Source organism: Lampetra fluviatilis, chromosome 37, assembly GCF_964198595.1.
Source record: "Lampetra fluviatilis chromosome 37, kcLamFluv1.1, whole genome shotgun sequence".
NCBI classification, from domain to species: Eukaryota; Metazoa; Chordata; class Hyperoartia; order Petromyzontiformes; family Petromyzontidae; genus Lampetra; species Lampetra fluviatilis.
Genome location: NC_136311.1, coordinates 1,020,569 through 1,040,796, shown reverse-complemented (window position 1 = coordinate 1,040,796; position 20,228 = coordinate 1,020,569). Strand labels below are relative to the sequence as shown.

Genomic DNA, 20,228 nt, shown 5'->3' with positions numbered 1-20,228 from the left:
ATCGTAGGCTTTTGCGACCACTATTATTCACAGTAAAGGTTTTATGGGTTAGATCGCGTAAATATAAATGTGTCATTAACCCACCACCACCAGATGCAACCAATTAGTTTGGTTTGTCACGTAAACAAGTGACAATTAGTTTATACTTCAGCAGTTCTGGCAAATCGCCTGATGGAGCTGGTTCTAATCACCAGCGAAACGTCGTACTCAAATTGTACATTTTGTGGGTTTACTTTCCAACACACCAGTGTGCTGAAGTAGTAACTAACTGGCGTGTTTTGTTTACGTGATAAACCTTACTAATTGGCTGTGTTGGGTGGTGATGGGTTAACGACACAGTTATATTTACACGATCTTAACCATAAAACCCATATTATGCAGATATAGGAACTGTTTATAATTCATTGCAATTTCAATCGGGGGCCTTGCGCGCACTACACTTGCTGATGATGACCAAATCACCCAGAATGTGCCTGGTCTGTCGTCGGATCGTGGAATCGAAGCAAGGTTGAGCATGGATAGCGCTTGAACTGGGGTCCACCATGCCAAGCAGGTCATTGTCTGCTTAAGGAGACTATTGCTTGCGTTGCGATCGAAACGTCGTAGTTTTTTGTTATTTTTTTGTTATTTTCTTGGAACCTATCTACGTGACTTTACCGAAAGACCCAAGAATATAAGTAGACATTGTCTGCTTAAATGTTATTTATATTATCCACAAAGTCACCCATGAATATTTTGAGCTATTGAAAACAATGGGCTGATAATATGTTTTTTTAATATTCATACTAGGACTTCTATATTGTTATTTAAATATTCATTACTATTTGTATTTATCATATAAATGTCTAAATGGGACCGCATACCAAGCGCCGTGTGTATTTGTTTTGAAGAGCGAGGTCGTCCTTCATAGCCAGAGGGGACGAGGAAGGCCTTGAACCTAGGCGTGAGCATGGAGCAGGGGGGGCAGCAGAGGAGCAGAATGAACAGGAAAGAGAAGATACGAGGTGGTTGAAAAGAGAGGAAGTGGATACATGAGGTGCAGACAGGTTGGAGATGGAGGAGGACACAGGAGGAGGAAGACACGGAGGATGTATGATGGTGTAACTCTTTCTGTGCATGGTGGTGCAACGCATTTCGTAGCGATGTTCACACACCCAACATTTGCACGTATGGGCCCACACCTCGGTCCCTGACGTAGTCGGATGTGCGATGTTGCCGCCGTACTAAGCGTGCACCGAGCAGAGGGGGATTCTTTGTCCCGGGCTGCCGTGCGTGCGTTCCAGAAGCGGCGCCGTGCAACGCTGGGCGTGAAGCTTGAGGACAAGCGCAAGCAGCTGCTGCGGAGGCACCCGCTCTGCGTGGCTCTGGACATCTCCTGCAAGGGTGAGCACTCGCTGGCCCCCATCACGCTCCCCAACAAGGGTATAGCGACTATCAATCGATCTTTATTTTACCTGCCAATATCGCCCTTAATAAAATGGGCATCGGTGCACATTACAGCAGAACGAGAACGGGTACAGGGGGCATAGAGCAGCAGGAATGAAAATAGAAACATGGCACGGCCTTGGTGGCTAACGCTAACTGAGCAAAGACGAGGCAACAGAACAGCCTGGGTTCCATTCCCAACTCGGAACGCCTTTTTGTGTTTGAGTTTGATATGATCTTCCCCTGTTCTGCAGAAAGAGTGAGTAGTGTAGAATGTTTGTCTGTTCTCCTGCTCTGCATGGGTTTACTCCAGGTTTTTGCCAACATCAATGTAATTATAATTGAGTTCAATACGTGCACCTTCATTGGATTTGAGGCTCGTGTGGCACCATCCTAACTTCAGGCTGTAACCCGGCTACAGCTGGGTGGGTGACATGTCCAGAGGGTAGTATCTGCTCAATACATTTACTACATTCTCCTCTGTCTGCTATCAGTATCATCTTGGTTGTGTTTTGAAATTCACACACGATTGCACATGGCATACGTTATGAACCAGGACTTGTGGAACGACATATCGATCCTGAACACTCGCACCAAACATCGAGTATATTGATGCGCGCGTCCGATCCACGTTCGTGGCCTCTGTACCCCGCGGTTGTGCAGCCAACAAGAGTACGCTGCACCTGCAGTTCCGCTACCTCCCAGCGCTGCACGTGGTGACGGTGAAGGCGCGCGTCGGGGCGAGCGAGCAGCCCTCGTCCATCAGCGGAGGGTGAGCGAGCAAGCACAAAGAGGCACTTTTGAAGATAGCTAGAGGGGTGAGGAAGGAGCAAGAATGGGAGTGCTGCAAGTGATGGAGTGAGGAGGGATTTCAAGAGGAGATGCAGGAAGAGGGCAGACAGGTCGAGCGTCCACTGGAGGAACGTGCAGTGGCGGATAGAAGCAGAGTATCGTTGTAATGCCTCGTTAGCACACGCAGTTTGGCAACACGGGAAGCTCAAGGTTGCGGCCTTGCACGCGAGCCTTGAGGCAACGTTTGCATCCTGCGCAGTAAAGTTGTGTGCAGCACCGGGGGTACCCTGCGTGTTATATTTCTCTCTACAGCCCCGTACAATAAGTGCAATTTACACATCGATATTTCATGCACCGACCGTGGTTATATGTACGTGTAGGCTCCGTAGATTTAACCACGCCTCCCGGACACGCGGCATGGCCTGTACACAAGCTCTCAGCCTCCTGCAAGACCACCAGCTCAACAAAAAAATTATAAGCATTCACCGACTCGCAGAGTTGTGGTCATGTGGCCCTCCCTACAGGCAGCATTTACATGTCTCTTTTGATGGGTTTTCTCGTCGAGCACAGAGTTGAAGCGATGTTAATCTCGCAGAATTGGGACGGATGCCATCTGTATTTTGGTGCAGAAACGATGTCCCTTGCGGTACGTCAGGGGAGCAAACTCACCGAGGCGCAAACACGGCGCCCCAGCGGAGCAGAGACGCAAAGCACACACAGCCCAAGCAGAGCAACGGGTGACCTGCACACACTGCAGGGGAGCGGCACATTCACCAACACCTGCAACAAAAAATTGGCCTTCGTTATTAAAAACATTCGCAGGGACTTGCGATGCAGAGTTCGCCGGTTGGTCCCCCCCCCACCCCCCCTGCAGTGTAAATGGGCACACCACAGTTAGTCAATTGGGAGATTGAGGTGGGGTAAAGTGTGGATGCACCCTATTCCAAGTCATCTTGACCAGCGTGGAAGAATTGGCCAATAACACCCTCTCTTGTAGAAGCCTTACTGCCAGCAGTGGCAATTGTAAGGCTGCAACTCTACCTTGTTGTTTCGAATCTGATTGAACCAAACTGAAGCGGTGTGTTCGCGTGAGGAGTACGATTGTCGGACCAGCATCCCAGCACTCGCTGCCGGCGTCACACGAGCCGTGCTCGTGCAGCGTGCTGACGTGAGCAACGGCGCTCGCCGGGTGTGCGCGCAGGGACCTCTTGACTCCGGACAGCCTGCTGACGTGCCTGTACCCGGGCGACCACGGCAATGACAGCCCCAACCCTGCCAACCGCTTCCACCTGCAGCGACTGGGGTGTGAATCCTCACACACGTGCACACACGCACATACACAGACCCCGAGGGGCAAGTCATTCAATAACAACAGTAATAATTGTGTATTTGATATTTGCGCCATTCTTACAGCTCAAAGCTATCACAAATGCGCTGCTGTTTATGTTACAGTTAATACACCCACAGTAATAACCAGGGCACCCCGTATAGCCTTAACAGACTGTTGGGGCAAGTGCTGTTAGCGAGGACCTATGAAGGCCGGCACGGCACACGAGGGGGTGGGTGGCCAGCACCACTCCCAGCTTCTTTTGACTCCCCAGTGGTGATGTATTCACACCGCACAAGGTACTCATTTGAGGCAGAGTCGACCTAGGGGAGGCACAGGCCTGTTTCTCTCCTTGCCTCTACGCTCTGCTCGCCCCCTCACTCTCCTCGCCCTGTTGCTGCAGGATGGAGTCCCTGGGCAGCTACGTGCAGGAGGTGGGGCGCCCGTACGTGTGGGTGCAGTGGCTGGCAGGACTCCACTTCCCTGCTCAGCCCACCGAGGTACGGCGGCGGGTGCTGTGGCTGTGTTCGCCCGCGCGGCCTGCCGGCGCTCGCCTGCACCACGTTGACATCGCGCTACGCGGGCGCTGACACCATGGCCCAGTGGTACCACTTTCACCGCTCATTGGTTGGGGCGCCGTGGTGGCTAGGATATGTTATCTCCCTTGCCTGGTATGCACATGTTCGTGGGTTCAATCCCGACCCTGATGCCTGCTGTCTATTTGGAGTCTGCATCTTTTCTCTTCCCGTGGTCAGTTCTTTCCTCCATATTTAGAATCAACGTCACGTTTTAGAGTATTTGGCTGCCATCTATGCCCACGTGATAAGCCACTGAGTTGAGCTATCATTTGTGGTTAGGTTGCTTCTGAAAAAGAGTTACATAGCTCAGTGGGCCTTACCTGGTAAAATAAAAGTTTAAGAATCGAATGGCCACCTTGACTCGTACTGCGGCGTGTGCATTAACCGTAAAACTACAACACTCCACCTGCTTCACAGTGGGTGTAAAGCATCTCATGACATCATTCTCATGAGTAGGCCATGATGTGCCAGCGTCGCTGTCTAAATTTTAAAAATTACACCGCTAAGTAGCCCAGCTGGTGCGTGCATAGCAATCGTCGCCTTCTGTGATAACATGGCAGGACCCTCCTGCAAAAAGAGTTGTTGGACTCGGTGAGGCTTTTGTGGGTGAACGAGCTTCATAGAAATAAAAAATAAAATTTTAAGCCATCTGTGAATCCACTGCTGGATTAATGTCAGTCGTGTCGGTCAAGGTTATGTTGCCATACTTCACCGTATTGGTGAGTGCGAGTTGGCCCAGAACTGGTGCAGGAATTACTCGCCACTGAAGTTAGCCGTGTTGTTGGCTTTCCCCTTCAAGAGAAACGTGAAAAACGCTGTTTCATTATGCTCAGCACTTTCTTTGTATATCAGCCCATTGACTTTAATCAACCCACAAACCATCAAACAATTCAATCTGCTATTTGTGTTTAGTTTGCTGTCCGTCCCTTGCACCTCCAATTAGCATGGTTGGCTACGTACGTTGCGAAATGAGTTCAACATATATGCATACTATTGATACATTCTACTAAGTGAGCAATAACAGCCTTTAAACTTGTGCTGCTGTGATATGATTACTAAGGGCCCCACTTGGAAAGGGGTGAGTCTGAATTCCCACCATGGTCTCTGTGGTATCAACATCATCATCTTCTCAAGTCACATGATACGATGGGCAGCATCATACAGCCACAAAGCTCACTAGTCACTGGGCCACATACCACCGTGTTGAGAATTAACAGCCGGAGGTGGGGAGAGACAGGCTGATGCACCACGTTCAGCTTTATTTTGTTTAACCGGATGATATCTCGAGACCAAGATTAGGTGTCATTTGCATGAGGGGACCTGGCTCTCCAAAAATTACAACAGCAAAAACAATTCCCAATATAGTTGATGCATCCGTCCAGATGTCCATCTGCACCAGTCACTCCTGCCTGCTCCTCCTCCTCCATCCCCTGCAGCAGAGCGTGTCGGCGCAGAGCGTGCTGAGCGCCAGCCACATGGAGACGACGGTGAGACTTCTGCGCATGCGCCTGCTGGGCCGCCTCGCCCTGCAGCGGCAGTTCGCTGCCCTGGGTAAGAGCCCCTCGCACATACACACACACATATATACAACAACAACAACCGCCATTCGCCACTAAGTGGCAGTGACGTCACCACGACGCTTGTGCCAGGCCATGTGCACCTTGAGGCCACGTGAAGTGTCGAACGCCCGTTGGCAAGGAGGTCATGGGGCAGACCCAGGTGCCACGGGTCGACTGACTGAGATGACTGGCTGATGCACCCCCTGTGCCCCCTACTGTGCCAACTTGCTGTGCTTTAGCCACCCGGCGCTCCGCTCGTTTTTGTGAGTGTCGCTCCTCCGCCCTCCGTTGTTGTTGGAGGGCGACTGCCTCCGACTACCCAGTAGCGTCCTTCACAGAGGCCGATCTTGACACCACTGGTACCAGTCATCGACAAGTCCACTCAGCTCCACGCCCTCCTGAACCACATCACTCCATCTCTTCTCTAGCCCGTGCCGCGCCCGTTTAGCCCCCTCGATCCGGCCGAACAAAAGCTGTTTAGGCATGCGGTAGCTGGGCATGCGGGCTACATGACCCAGCCAACGCAGCTTTGCCTGCCGGAGGAGCTCACCGATGGGACTTTGCCCAGATCTTTCAAGGATTTGTGAGCTCCTCACAATCCAGCCTGGTTAAACCCAGGATGGATCGTAGGCAGGCCAGCCTAAATGTTTCTAACCGGCAAAGATGCTCCATTAGGAGGGTCCACGTTTTGCAAGCGTAGAGAAGGGAGGGAATGACTGTGGCCGAGAAGACCTGAAGCTTCGTGTGGAGCGACAGACCAGGTAGCTTCCACACAGCGCTACGCAACCGATGGAAAGATATTGCCACTCGACTGATTCGGAGTGAGACCTCTGCTGTTAAACTGGAGCCAGTCATAAGCGCACTGCCCAGGTATGAGAAACTCTCCACTCTCTCCACAACTGCCCCATCACCGATTGGGAGTTGTGGAGTGTCCGATGGTACAAAATACCCAGGCAGGTGCTTAGTTTTGGTGGGGCTGATGGTAAGGCCCCACCTCTTAGTGGCACGCTCCAGTCTCAGCAGCAGCGTCTCCAACTCCTCTTCTGAATGAGCAGCTATTACCAAATCATCGGGATACATAACGTGGTTGACCAATAGGGAGCCATCCCTTGATCGCACCCGGGCGTCGATCACCTTCCCATTATATCTGTACCAAATGGAAATTCCCCCGGTACAGCTATTGAAGGCTTCACGAACTACGCAGTCGAAATGGATGTTAAATAATGTGGGAGCCAGAGGACATCCCTGTCGCACCCCAAGGTGTACAGGGAAAGGCTCCGACTCCCGGCCACGTAGTTTTACCCGGGCCCGCTCACCATCATGAAGGTCCTTAATGATCGTGAGCAGAGGGTCAGGGACTCCGAAAGCACGAAGAACAACCCAGAGCCCAGGCCTACTGATGGTATCATAGGCCTTGACCAGGTCAATAAAGCAGAGATGTAGGTCTTGTTGGAATTCCCTACACCTCTGCTGTAGCAGACAGACAGAAAATATGGCATCTGTACAGGACCGCCCTTTCCTGAAACCGCATTAGGGTTCCTCAAGCCTCTCCTCAGCGTGCCTAGCAAGGCGATGTTGAATAATCCTTGCCAGGACCTTTCCCGGCACACTGAGGAGTGAGATTTAGTTGTTACAGTCTGTGCGGTCCCCCTTCTTAAAGAGGGGGACCACCAGGGCATCCTTCCAATCTTGCGGTACCCGTCCAGCGGTCCAGACTGTTGTTATGATGTCATATAGGGCAGTCTGTGCACAAGCGCCACCCTCCCTCAGCATTTCGCTTGGGAGATCATCTCTGCCCGGTGCCTTTCCTGGTCTCAGACTCCGGATCGCCTTCAGTACTTCCTCAACAGATGGCACCTCAGCCAGCCACTCACAGGGGGTGACTTCTTCCAATATTTGAGGCACCGCAGCCTCAGCAGGGTCATCCCCACTTTGTGCCATGATGTTTTCCTGGCTGAGGGATTTCTTCTCCCTCAGGACTTCACAGAAATGCTCAGCAAATCTGCAAACCTGTTCCTGGGGGTCGGAGATTGGTATGGCGCTGCAGGTTACTTTTTTGATGGAGTTAAATAGTGATTTGTGATCACGGGCCACTGGGGCAGATTCCATCTCCTCAGCAACCCGCGACCACCACCCATCCTTGCAGCGCCTTACGGCTCTCCGAACCTCCGAGCGAAGGCTGCGGTAAGCCTCCTCATTCTCTGACGTGGGATGTTGTAGCCGATGAGAGTGGGCCTGTCGCTTTTTCTCAACTATCCTGAACACCTCCTCTGTCAGCCAGGGTCTCTGGGGAGGTCTGGACCACGTACCCAAAGCAACCATTGCAGCTGCATGAGTCGCAGTCCTAAACCTAGCCCATTTACCCTCGACATCAGGAGGAGTGAGGGACGATGCCAACCCCAGCCGCAAGCGATGATGAAATTCTCACTTGCAACTTTCATCAGCTAACTGAGACCAGGCCACTTTAGGTTCGAATGGGGTCCTGGGTGTACACCCACCACCGGAGTGGAAGAATGGCAGGTGCATCTTACAGATGACTAGTCGATGGTCAGAGGGCAGATCAGCTCCACGGTAGGCCCTGGTGTCAAGGGCATGGGCTCGCATCCGCTGGTCCGTCACTATGTAGTCCAGCAGATGTTCTTGCTTGGACCCGGCATGCATCCATGATGTTGTGTGGACGCGCCGATGCCGGAGGAGCGTGTTGGTAATTACAAGCCCATGGGCTGCACAAAAATCTAGCAGCCTCCTACCGTTGTTATTGAGCTGATCTGGCCCATGCCCTCCAATCACTCCAGACCAGGTGCCAGCATCATGACCAACTCGGGCATTGAAGTCACCCAACAAGATGACTCTATCCCGAGTGGCCACTTTAGCCAGCACCTGTGACAGGAGGTCATAGAAGGCATCTGACTCATTGGCTTTGCCTGCATCCCTCCACGGATGTTCGTCTTCGGTGGGGGCATAAGTAACCACGATCACCACTCCTCGCCTCCGGTTGATGGGAAGGCGAGCCCAAAGTAGCCTGGGGCTTGCAGCTTCCCACACCTCACCGCCACGCTCCCACGCCCCCTTCATTCTTTTGTTCAAAAGAAGAGCCACACCCTGTTGTTTGGCAGTCTCCTACCCCGAGTAGAGGACTGTCCACCCCTCATGGTGGCAGGTGCCAGAACCGGCCAGACCTCCTGAATTCCAGAGAGATCCAGTCGGTACCGGTCCAGCTCCCAACAGAGGAGTGGCAGCCTGTCCTCCGCAGTAAGCGTTCGAACATTCCACGTGGCCACACGAAGTGACTTTTCGTTGTTACTGGAGAAGCCCCGAGGGTAGAGATTCAATCTCCTGGCTCCGCCAATTGGGGTTTGGCCAGGAGACGTCATAAACGCCTGTCCCCACGGGGCCTCCGGCACAAGCGTATTAGTTACATATTTAAGTCGTGGTTTAGTGGTAATGAATTGAAGATGGAGGGGTTACCAGCCCCTCGCACCCGTCCAGAGCCCCCGTTTAGCCACTGTGGTTGTCACAGACGCCATGAGGGGAGAGGCCAATCGGCATTGGCCCTCCCCCCACAGCACTGTCCACGACAGAGTTGCCCGTCCGGCACCGCGAGGAGGTAGGAGGTTGTTTTGCCGGACTACATACACACACACATATACACACACACATACACAAAGATCCCCGTATAGCATTAACAGACTGGAGGGGCAAGTGCTGGTAGCGAGCACCTATGAAGGCGGAACGGTACACGAGGGGGTGGGAGGCCAGCACCATGCCCGGCTGCTTTTTGTCTTTCCAGTGGCAATGTTTACACACCGCACCAGGTACTCATTTGAGGCTGAGTCGACCCACGACCGGTTAAGATAATCCATCATTGGGTCGCCGGGTTTGTAGCGCAACGCGCTAACCGCTACACTACCATTCCCCACACACATATACACACACATACACAAAAAAACAAAGACAAAGATCCCCCGTATACCCTTAACAGACCGAGGTGCTCACTTACAGCACTTGCCCCAACATGCATACACACATACACAAAGACATACAAAGACACACACAGATAGATCCCCCATAGGGCTTTATATGTGTGTGGCCCCACACACGGGATGGAGATATGGTGTAGAAATTTAAGCACTGAGCTTCGAACCCAGCCACGCGGCCAAGGTGCCACGGTGGTCAGATGTTAACTACCTTGCTTGGTATACAGGAGGTCGTGGGTTTCATCTTAATCCTGACACCCGTATATTTGGAGTTTGCGTGTTCCTCCCAGTGGTGGCGTGCATTTTTCTCCCGGGTCATCCGGTTTTTTCCTCCACATTTAGAAACATTCGTTTTGGAGTATTTGGCTGCTATACATTTCCACATGATAAGCCACTTCGTTGAGCTATCATTTTTGGCCAGGTCGCTTCTGAAAAAGAGCTTTATAGCTCACTGGGCCTTACCAGGTAAAATAAAAATAGTTAACATCAGTTGTAAGCAATATCTGAACCTTTCCTGGGCCTCCCCTGTGTTTACTTGGCCATACATGAATACTGCGTGCGGTGTGTAAACATCATCACTGAGGAGGAAAATGCGGCCAGGCAAGGTGCAGGCCGCACCACCGCCACCGTGCCATGTGCAGGCCTTCCTAGGGGCTCGCTAACAGCACCTGCCTGAAGAGCCATGTGTAGGCTACACGGATTGGGAACTTTGCCGTTGTGTTTGTTTTGTCCAACAGAACACTGCATCTTGCCAGTGTCGGCCGAGAGCCAGCCACTCTTCCCTGCCAAGATGGTGTCACGCCTCATACAGTGGACCGCCTCCACCTATGACGAGTACAAGGTGCGGCCTCCAGCACTGGTGCCATACGATTCCGAGCACCACCTCTACACTTGCAAAGGACATGCGCTGTTCATGATTAGAAGTTCAATTTGGTGTTACTGGCTGCTCGAATTAATATTGATGGACAGCGCTTTGTCAGTCCACTGAAGATGTTATCTTCATCGCCTGGTGTGCAGGAGGTTGTGGGGTCGACCCTGACACCTGTATATTTGGAGTTTGCATGCAGTTGCGTGGATTTTTCTCCGTGTCCTCTGGTGTTTCCTTCCACATTTAGAATAAACATCATGCGTTTTAGAGTATTAGGCTGCTATACATTTCCACATAAGCCACTTCATTGAACTAGCTTCTGAAAAAGAGGTATATAACTCAATGGGCTTTACCTGGTCAAAAATAAATATTTAGTTTAGTTTATAGTTTAGTAACGATATGCTCCTACGTTATGGATAAGGATTACCTGCAGTGGTTCTTAACCTGGGGTGCACGCATCGCCTGGGGGTGCGAGATGCCCTTTTTGTGGGTGCGAGACGTGGCCAGATTTTTTTAGAAGGTAAATCATCGAAAACACAAATCAAGCACAGGCACATAAGTACAACTACTTTGTTTCATCAAACCCCGATGTATTTATTAACATACATTTATTTGCCATTGAGAACTAAAGGGGGGTGCAGGCTGCAGTAAAGGTTAAGAACCGATGACCTTATAGCCTAATGGTGAAAACGATGTTTAAAAGGGTAGACCGTGGAGTTTAGGTGTTGACTCTGGAGCAACTGCTTAAGCGATGGCATCAGTGGCATTGCGACTATGAAACACCCCTTGACCTTGGTCGCAATCTGCATCACCCACTCGGGACTGAAAATGAACGACACAAATTTGTGACTCCTATTTGCACAGTTTCCTTAAATTCAGAAGTGTGGTAAACCACAGACAAGCGGGGGAAGGCAGTCAGAGCCCGCACCAACAATCACCCAAGCCCTACGACCCTATATTGAGGTGTTTGGCCAACTCCGTTAATTCGTTTAACATGTAGACTTTCGCGACCAATTTTCATAATAAAGGTTTTTTGGGTTGAAGCTGGTTGTAATCGCCACCGAAATGTCGTACTCGAATTGTAAACGTTGTGGGTTTACTCTCCAACACTGAACCAGTAACTCATTGGCACATGTGATTTACATGACAAACCTTACTAACTGGCTGTCAGGTGCTGGCAGGTTTAACGACACATTTATATTTACGCGATTGATCTCTTTATTATGGATTCTGTTAATTAGTGTTCTGGAAACCGGAGTGCCTGGAGGACCCACATGTGTGAGACGAGCAACACTTAATATTGACTAGAGTTAAAAATCAACCGACCTGGCAAGCAAGGAGATGGCGACCTCGCAGCCCAGCGGGATTGGCAGTGTCAAATGTGTGTGTAATGCACCAACCCTCGGCTTCTGCACAGTGCCACGCTCCAGGGTGTGTGCAACTTGGATCCGTGCGGCCGGCTCACCGGCACAGCGGGCCCGTGTCTCCCCCCCTGCCCCCGCCCTCCCGCCGTGGCCTGCAGGTGCTGCCGTACACCCGCCACGTTGTGGAGGCCGGCCTGGCCCAGGAGAGTGACCTCTACTTCAGTGCTCTCATCGAGCGCGGCACCGGTACGCGTGGCAGTTCCTCCGTTACCGGTGTGCCGTGGCCCAACCCCATCGCAATCCTGTCGTGACTAATCCACAAGCCGTGTCCATCTCTCGCAGTCCTGTGACGTAGCATTCCATCTTGATTCTTGCACACGAGCTGATTTTCATCGCTCCGTCTCCACGGCAGATGTCCTCTCAGATGTGTTCCGTATTTTGGCTGCCGCCACTCTGTCATTCGTCCGTCACGAACCACCGGCCCATCGTCTCTTCTAGCAACGTTCACCTCTCCACGCTGGACTTTTCAGCTTTCGTTCCATTTTCAGCCATTGTCCACGATGCCGCTTCATGTCACAGCAGGTAATACACACCGATTAAAAGCCCTAGACCAGGGTCCCTTTATTTCAGATGACTTCTCATAATGATGCGGACAGGAACTGCAAGGAGGGCCTGGGATCAATTCCCAACTTGGGTGCCCGTGTGGAGTTTGTGTGTTCTCGCCCTTAATGCATGGGTTTTCAATGGGTTCTCTGGTTTTCTGACGCCTGTATATTTGGAGTTTGCATATTATCCCTGTGGTCGCGTGGATTTTTTCTCCGGGTCATCCGTTTCTTTCCTCCACATTTAGAAACATGCGTGTAGAGTGTGTGCCTGCTATAAATTTACACGTGATAAGCGGCTTCGTCGAGCTATCATTTGTGGCCAGTTCGCTTCTGAAAGATAAGTTCATTCTTGAAGTGCATTTTACCTGGTAAGATAAACAAAGTTTTGTTTGATTTGTATCTTTTTCAAAGTGATTTGTTTACCTTTCCTATACTTTGGACTCCTATCACGTTTTTGTATTGTTTGTTGTACCGTTCTGACCCGCCCCTACTGAACATCTGTGAAAAATAGCTTTTATAGTTCATTGGATTCCTCCAGTCTAATAAACATTCCGAATTAGATTCTTCCCATATACAATGTAACTGTTTTGGCCAAACATCACAATCCTAAAATAAATTACCTGCAAATTATTCAAGTGGGATCACACGCAGCAGCAATATTTTCCCAAACTGCAAAGACTTGGCAGGACCCTCCTGCAAAAGTCTTGAGACCCAAGCAGGAATGATAAATAATAATTATGCCACTTTTTGCTGTCCTGGCATTGTGCTATTCTTATATGTGTGATTTGCATGTGCATGGACGTTTGTGTATGTGTGTGTTTGTGTACGTAGTTTAGCGATTAGCGCGCTGCACTACGAACCCAGCGACCCGGGTTCGATTCCTGCTGACGGCTAACACCAGTGATGAATATCTGAACTGGTTCTGGGCCTCCTCTAGGTCCACTCAGCCTGAAATGAGTGCCTGGTGCAGCGTGTAAACGTCGCCACTAGGGAGAGCGTCGTGCTGGCCACCCACCCCCTCGTGTGCCGTGCCGGCCTTCATAGGCGCTCGCCAATCGTTTGTTAAGACTCCACGGAGGATCTTTGTTTTGTTCGTGCAGCCAAGCTGCGCGTTGCGGTGCTGCTCAGCCCGAGCTTCCCGAGCCCGGCGCCTATCCTCAGCCTCTGCCTCAGCTGGAATGGGGAGAGGAGCAGCCAGACGGACGACAACATCCGTGTACGTGCCAGCCGCCCGCCTCTCTGCTCTGAAGGGCCATTGCGTGAAACGGCAGCCTACTCCATCGTTGTACGATGCAAGGCGGTGTTACTGACAAAAGTGGTTGTGTTAATTTGTGCTTTTTCACCACTGGAAACACAGCAACTTAATATTTTAATTGAACACGTAAATAATCCAAGTTGTCAATACACTTGCATGCGTGACTTTTGAGAACTCCAACTGTGTGTGGCTCTCCCCACTGCACCAGCATCAGGATCTGCGGGACTAGGTCCTGGTTTAATCTTCACTGGTGGCAGCGTGGATTAATCTTCACTGGTGGCAATGTGGTTTAATCTTGACTGGTGGCACCTCTCTTTAGACAATTGACAAAATACATTAATAATCCATGTGGTCAATGTGTCAGTGTTATGAGTTCTGAACATTCTCAGAGCCAGTGATGAATCTTTGCTGCCGCAGCGTCAGCCGCTACGGAGTAAAATTGCAGTTGCGTTTTTCACTGGCGCGGTGGTTTGGCTTATTCCGCAGGCGATCGAGAGCGAGGTGTGCGTGCATGCGGGCGAGCTGATGGGCCCGAAGCCTGGCTACGAGCTGCTGACGAACCAGCTGGCGCGCATCTGCGCCTGCCTGGACGTGTACCTAGAGACGTGGAGCCCTGACGTCAGCGTGGAGGGCCCTCGCGAGTTCCCCAGGGACAAGATGTGCCTGCGTCTCAGCCGGTACCCCGGGGGATCAGACACACGGACAAAAGAGTGTGTGTGGAGGCAGGCCATCTTACAGACTCGCTCATAGAGGCACCCTTCACAGCATGCAAAGAAGAAAGGCCAGGGGCCAAATAATGTCAGCAGTTGTTATTGATGAGTGTTTGATTTTTTAAATATTTGTGCTGTGCACCGCTGCCAATACGGTACCACACCTGTTTAGCCTCTGGGGATCTGGATAGGTGGCAAGGTTGATGGATTGATTTATGAACGATGAATACACAGGTAGAATACCGAGATCAGTACACAGATACATATATTAAGAATTTACAGCCCTTGATCAAGCCACTGCAGGATGAAGGCCTCTCCATGCCATGTCAGTCACAGGGATTGTTTGACCATACTTCACCGTGGTGGCCAGTGCAGGTTGATGTTATCCGTGGCCTGGAATCAAACTCATGTTGCCAGTTTAGTACTGCAGTGCACTCACCACTGCGCGCCGCTGCTCTACGCAGATAGACGTAACGCAGGTCGGTATGCACCCAGCACCCCTCAAAGCTTTCGCACAACCCTGCCGTTCTGTGGACCGTACAGAGTTTGACTTTAAACATCCAACTGTGTGGGCGAGACTTCTGTCTTCACCATGGGTTATTCTCCCCCCCCCACCCCGCAGAGGGCCCAACCGCCTCAAGCCCTTCAAGTACAACCCTCGGCAAGGCTTCTTCACGCACCGCTGAGTCACGGACCGCCCGACACACGGCCCCGCATCCCCCCATCCAACGTCGCATCCTCACTGCAACACCGCGCGTGTCAGTTTACCCAAGCTTGGGAAGATTAGGACAAGCGGCAGGATTTGTTAGGGTCGAGGGTTAGGGCTATCACTGCCAGCAGCCATCCATCCCACTGAGCAGTCAGATGGTTTAGGTTCGCGTCAAGAGTTTGAGTTAACGTTGGGTTTTGTATGAACTAAGGCTGGGTTAGGGATAGAGCTAAGGCTGGGTTAGGGGTGGAGCTAAGGCTGGGTTAGGGGTGGAGCTAAGGCTGGGTTAGGGGTGGAGCTAAGGCTGGGTTAGGGGTGGAGCTAAGGCTGGGTTAGGGGTGGAGCTAAGGCTGGGTTAGGGGTGGAGCTAAGGCTGGGTTAGGGGTGGAGCTAAGGCTGGGTTAGGGGTGGAGCTAAGGCTGGGTTAGGGGTGGAGCTAAGGCTGGGTTAGGGGTGGAGCTAAGGCTGGGTTAGGGGTGGAGCTAAGGCTGGGTTAGGGGTGGAGCTAAGGCTGGGTTAGGGATGATAGGCTCCCTGCATCCAATCCCCTTTCATTGGGAGGCCATGCCTCATTCATCCAAGATTTCAATAAAAAATGTTTTTCCATACCATGTGATGTGTGTCTATTATGTGCAAATATTGTTTACAAGTAGATGATGTGAATTGCTTGCACAAAAGCTCTCGACCTTATCCAGACCACCAGCTCAAAATTACTGAACGTGTGGACAATTTGTCATTCAACCACCAATCAACGAGTTGAGAAAATGTCGGCCGGTTTCGTCCTCATGGGGCTCATCGGTACTGTACAATCGTTTTGTTGGCTGCTGTCAAATGCCTCCTTGGAGCTCCTCCATATACGGAGAGTACGGTGACCTTTACACTGGCCACCCCATTGGCATTTGCCCAAAGCCAATGATGATCCACATCTGTCTATGACAAGAAGCCCCATCGCAGTGCAGGCTGGAAACGAATAGATTCAAAACGCAGGCGTGCAGTATTGCGCGCATAAGGCTGACAGTATCTGATACTAAACGCTGCACATACCTTTCTTAAATTTGTTACAGATTTAAACTGTGGGATGGTCTCAATCTTTGTCTATACTACCCGCAAGTGTCAGGACCGTCCAAGTGGGTGCAACACCGATCCAACCACCTCGCCTGGTATACAGGAGGTCTTGGGTTCGATCCCAACCCTGACGCCTGCTGCTGTATATTTGAAGTTTGCATATCTTTCCCCGGGGTCTTATGGATTTTTTTGCGGGTCCTTTGGTGTTTCCCTCCATTGAGAAACGTGTTTAGAGTATTTGGGTCCCACTTGACAAGCCTCTTGAGCTAACATTTGTGGTCAGGTTGCTTCTGAAAAAGAGCTAAATAGCTCCGTAGGCTTTACCTGGTAAAATAAAAAATTGTTTGGTTTTATTGTTTAGTTTCATGATACTCAAGACCTGTGCAGAAAATTTCAATACAGTAGTGTATTTTATCTTGATCATGCACACATGCAGTCGTCATTTGCATTGTAATTGGACATTTCGCAATGTTGGTTAACCAAGAACACGATGGAATAACAGTGCATAAGTTCGCAAGTGCGCTTTGCAAATACTGTACAATGTTTCGATTTAAAGCTTTCGTGACTGCAGGGATTCATCTTCTTGGTTCTTTCGGTAAAGTCACGTAGAAGGGAAGTAATAAAATAATAATAATAAAATAATTCTCACGACGTTTCGGCCACAACGCAAGCAGCCGTCCTCAGGTGAAACCAGGTCTGTCGAGGCGACAGCGTCTGAATGAAACAGCACACGTGCTTGGAGCATATATATAAGTTGGGTTGGAAGGGGGGGGGAAGGGCGCCTTGACAAAAGAATTTGCATATCAAGAGGAATTTAGCATATTTATGGAAAATGCAGGTATGTGATTAGTACTACTTATGTCCGTGCATTATGCAGGATTAGCAGCATCCAAGGGAGGGGATATGGGAAATGCAGGTATGTGATTAGTACTACTTATGCCCGTGCATTATGCAGGATTAGCAGTGCATTATGCAGCATTCAAGGGAAAGAACCAAGAAGATACTGTACAATGGTATGACAGAAATGCGAAATATAAGGCGTGTCACCCAGCTGTGATGCAGTCAGCAACACGGGTGTGAGGCACGTTTCTCAAACTCTGGGTGGGGGCAGTGGTTACACTTGTGCACCACAGCACAAGGGCCTGGGTTTGATTCCCGACTCGGGCGCCTTTCCGTGTCGAGTTTGTATGCCCCCCCCCGTCCTGCATGGGATTTCTTCGGGTTCTCCAATGTCCTGCCATTAGTAATACAAACCGTAAATTCAATGTGACTGGTAGAATTGGCAAAACATTTAAATTCTAACAATTCCTGAAAATTACTTAATTGTCATAAACTGCCGTGGCTGGAGATCGAAGAGGCGACCTTTGGATTGTAAGTCAAGTGTGCCGACCATTCACAATAGAGCAGCATTTAGTATGCACAGTAATACCACGTCTGTCAGGCGCTCACTGAGCTGCATTGGCTTCCGGTTACTGAACGAATACATTCTACGGTCGCACTTATTACACACAAAGTGCTTGCCACAAATGAACCACAATACCGTGCTGATCTCATCAAGGAGCATAAACCATCACGCAAAGTCAGGTCATCCTCACAGCGGCTTTTGGCTTGCCATCGAACAAAGAGGGTCACCGCATTGCCTGCTTTCAGATGCACTTCTGCGGCCGTCTGGAACGCTCTTCCAATATTAGGAAGCTACTGGAGCTATGCACTTTTAAATCTAGATTGAAAACATTTCTTGAGAACTGATTTTTGTATTGTCCTTCCCCCGCACCTCTGATTAGCACGATTGGCTATGTACGGTGCAAAATAAATTCACCATACATACAACATCGCCCCTGACTGCAAAAACTTTGCAGGACCCTCATGAAAAAAAAGTTGAGACTCGGGAAGGCTTTCCTCGGTAAACCAGCCTAATTAATAAAATAATATCCATGGCGCGCCACGGCGTGATCGCATCAAATCCCACGTGGGACTGTGTGTGAGGTGGTCTAACTGCGGTCAGACGGGGGCGTCAGAGCCGAGGATTTGAGCCACTTTCTCGCACGCGGCATCTGTTGTGTGCATCCCTTATTCACGAATTCATAGCAGCGTTCCATTATTCCCAGCATTTGTAACCTATGAACATGCGTTGCGTCAATGGGAATTTATGAAGTCATCCAAGCTTGTATTGTTTGTTGTTATAACGTTCTGACCTGCCCTACTGGACATATGTGAAAAAGAGCTTTATAGCTAATTGGATTCCTCCAGTATAAATCGAGATTCTGATTATGTCACGAATTGAAGCCTAAATAAACACAAATATTTGCAAACAATATAAGCCATTTACTGCGGTGTGCTGCTCCACCACAATATTGCTGATATCCCAGTCGCCGTGAAGAGGAGTACGCCTCTTGGTGAAGAGGCGTCATGCATGCCTGTCAACCCCTTATCAGTGTCTACATTACTACAGACCAATTCAGACCTTATTGGTCACACCGTGCCCTTATAAATCTCAACGTTCGTCCTACAAAGTCCCATCACAAGAGAGAAACACAAATAGACATAAAAACATTTTGCTCCTATTGAAACGGCCGTACGCCGTTTGGACCTGTACAAGAATACGGGGTAAACCGTATGGGTTGACAGCTTTGCGTCATGTCACAATGAGTGAAGTTGCAACGCGACGACGAAAATTATTGACCCCGCCCCAAGCTCTGCTTGGCCCTGAGCCGAACTCAGACGTCTTCTTGTGAAACGCAGTTTCATCGTTCTGTTCTGGCTCACTCAGCTCCGCAACTTTTACAACGGAACACCACCCGGGCCGTGTGGACACCCCCATGACTCGCGTGACCCTGTGACCTTCCATCCCGTTACTGTCACCCGCCACTCCTCACACCAGCACAGGGGCTCGTCCACCTCTCTCTGGTTCTATGATTTGAGATTAGTGGCCCAAAGGTATTCTACCACTTATTCTTCTTTCGTATAGCTGATGTTTGATCCATAGGAACAATTACATTTTCACATTCGGGTGGTTATCAAGCCAGATAACAGCGTCAGGAGCAGCGGAGTGTATCACCGATGTTATGTCTCCTTCATAGTTGTGGATCGGGCATTGCGTCGTTACATGTTGTACGGTCTGCTCTGGATGACCACAGTCGCACACTTGAAAGTTTTAGATTTTACATTTGTGCATCAGGTATCCGCATCGACTGCCATGATTTGTGCAGTGGATGCCGGTTTAGGATGGTCCATGAGCTTCGTGGAAGATGAAACCCAGGGATCTTCTGCGTTCGGTATTTTACGTGACTGAAAAACCCAGCTAATGATTTTATTTGGGACTGCGATTAAGGGTGAATGTGAGGACAACTGCAGTGTCGCATGACATCATCATCGCTGTTTACCGGCATCAGGCCTGGATTCCCTGCCGTGGACAACTTTTCTTCAATTTTTCGATTTAAAGCTTTCGTGACGGCAGGGATTCATCTTCTTGGTTCTTTCGGTAAAGTCACGTAGAAGGGAAGTAATAAAATAATAAAAATAAAACATAATAAAACAATTCTCACGACGTTTCGGCCACAACGCAAGCAGCCGTCCTCAGGCGAAGAATGAGAACATTATCAAGCTAGGAGCTTATATAGGTGTTGCGAGGAGGAGCGCCTTAACAAAAGAATGTGCATATGAAGAGGAATTTAGCATACCAATGGACAATGCGTAGGAGGTGGGCGGAGGGGTTTCAAAGTCCCATTATGCCCATGCATTATGCAGGATCAACAGCACCACGGGGGGGCGCAAGGAACAGCGTTAATAAAGGAAAGGAATGTTAGTGATATGTAGCTGCATTTACCAAACAACCACGTAGAAAACCAAAGTAAAAACTACATAAAAAACTAAAATATAAACTGAAACTTACTATACTCTACAATAAGCTGAGTTACTAACAACAAATAATAAATTACAATTCTACGTCGTAAGAAGTATATAATATACTTCCATCTAAACTTTATTCTCTTAG

The 20,228-nt window shown here is 49.9% G+C and overlaps 2 protein-coding genes across 8 annotated transcripts in view; one reads left to right on the top strand and one right to left on the bottom strand.

Moving 5' to 3' along the window:
- THOC5 (THO complex subunit 5) overlaps positions 1–15,777 on the top strand; it is a 43,403-nt gene extending 27,626 nt beyond the window's left edge. For 3 of the 7 annotated variants that reach the window (XM_078873493.1, XM_078873491.1, XM_078873494.1), the window contains 11 exons: positions 1,284–1,383; positions 2,089–2,197; positions 2,847–2,954; positions 3,419–3,520; positions 3,948–4,044; positions 5,559–5,673; positions 10,396–10,499; positions 12,049–12,136; positions 13,596–13,711; positions 14,237–14,427; positions 15,083–15,777. In XM_078873493.1, the coding sequence (XP_078729619.1) occupies positions 1,284–1,383; positions 2,089–2,197; positions 2,847–2,954; positions 3,419–3,520; positions 3,948–4,044; positions 5,559–5,673; positions 10,396–10,499; positions 12,049–12,136; positions 13,596–13,711; positions 14,237–14,427; positions 15,083–15,146 (1,194 nt within the window). In that variant the 3' untranslated portion in view covers positions 15,147–15,777. The remainder of the gene's footprint in view (positions 1–1,283; positions 1,384–2,088; positions 2,198–2,846; positions 2,955–3,418; positions 3,521–3,947; positions 4,045–5,558; positions 5,674–10,395; positions 10,500–12,048; positions 12,137–13,595; positions 13,712–14,236; positions 14,428–15,082) is intronic. The other 4 variants (XM_078873495.1, XM_078873497.1, XM_078873492.1 and 1 more) reach the window with 3 other exon arrangements.
- LOC144945197 (acyl-CoA dehydrogenase family member 11-like) overlaps positions 1–20,228 on the bottom strand; it is a 94,357-nt gene that overhangs the window by 60,077 nt on the left and 14,052 nt on the right. The window lies entirely within an intron of this gene.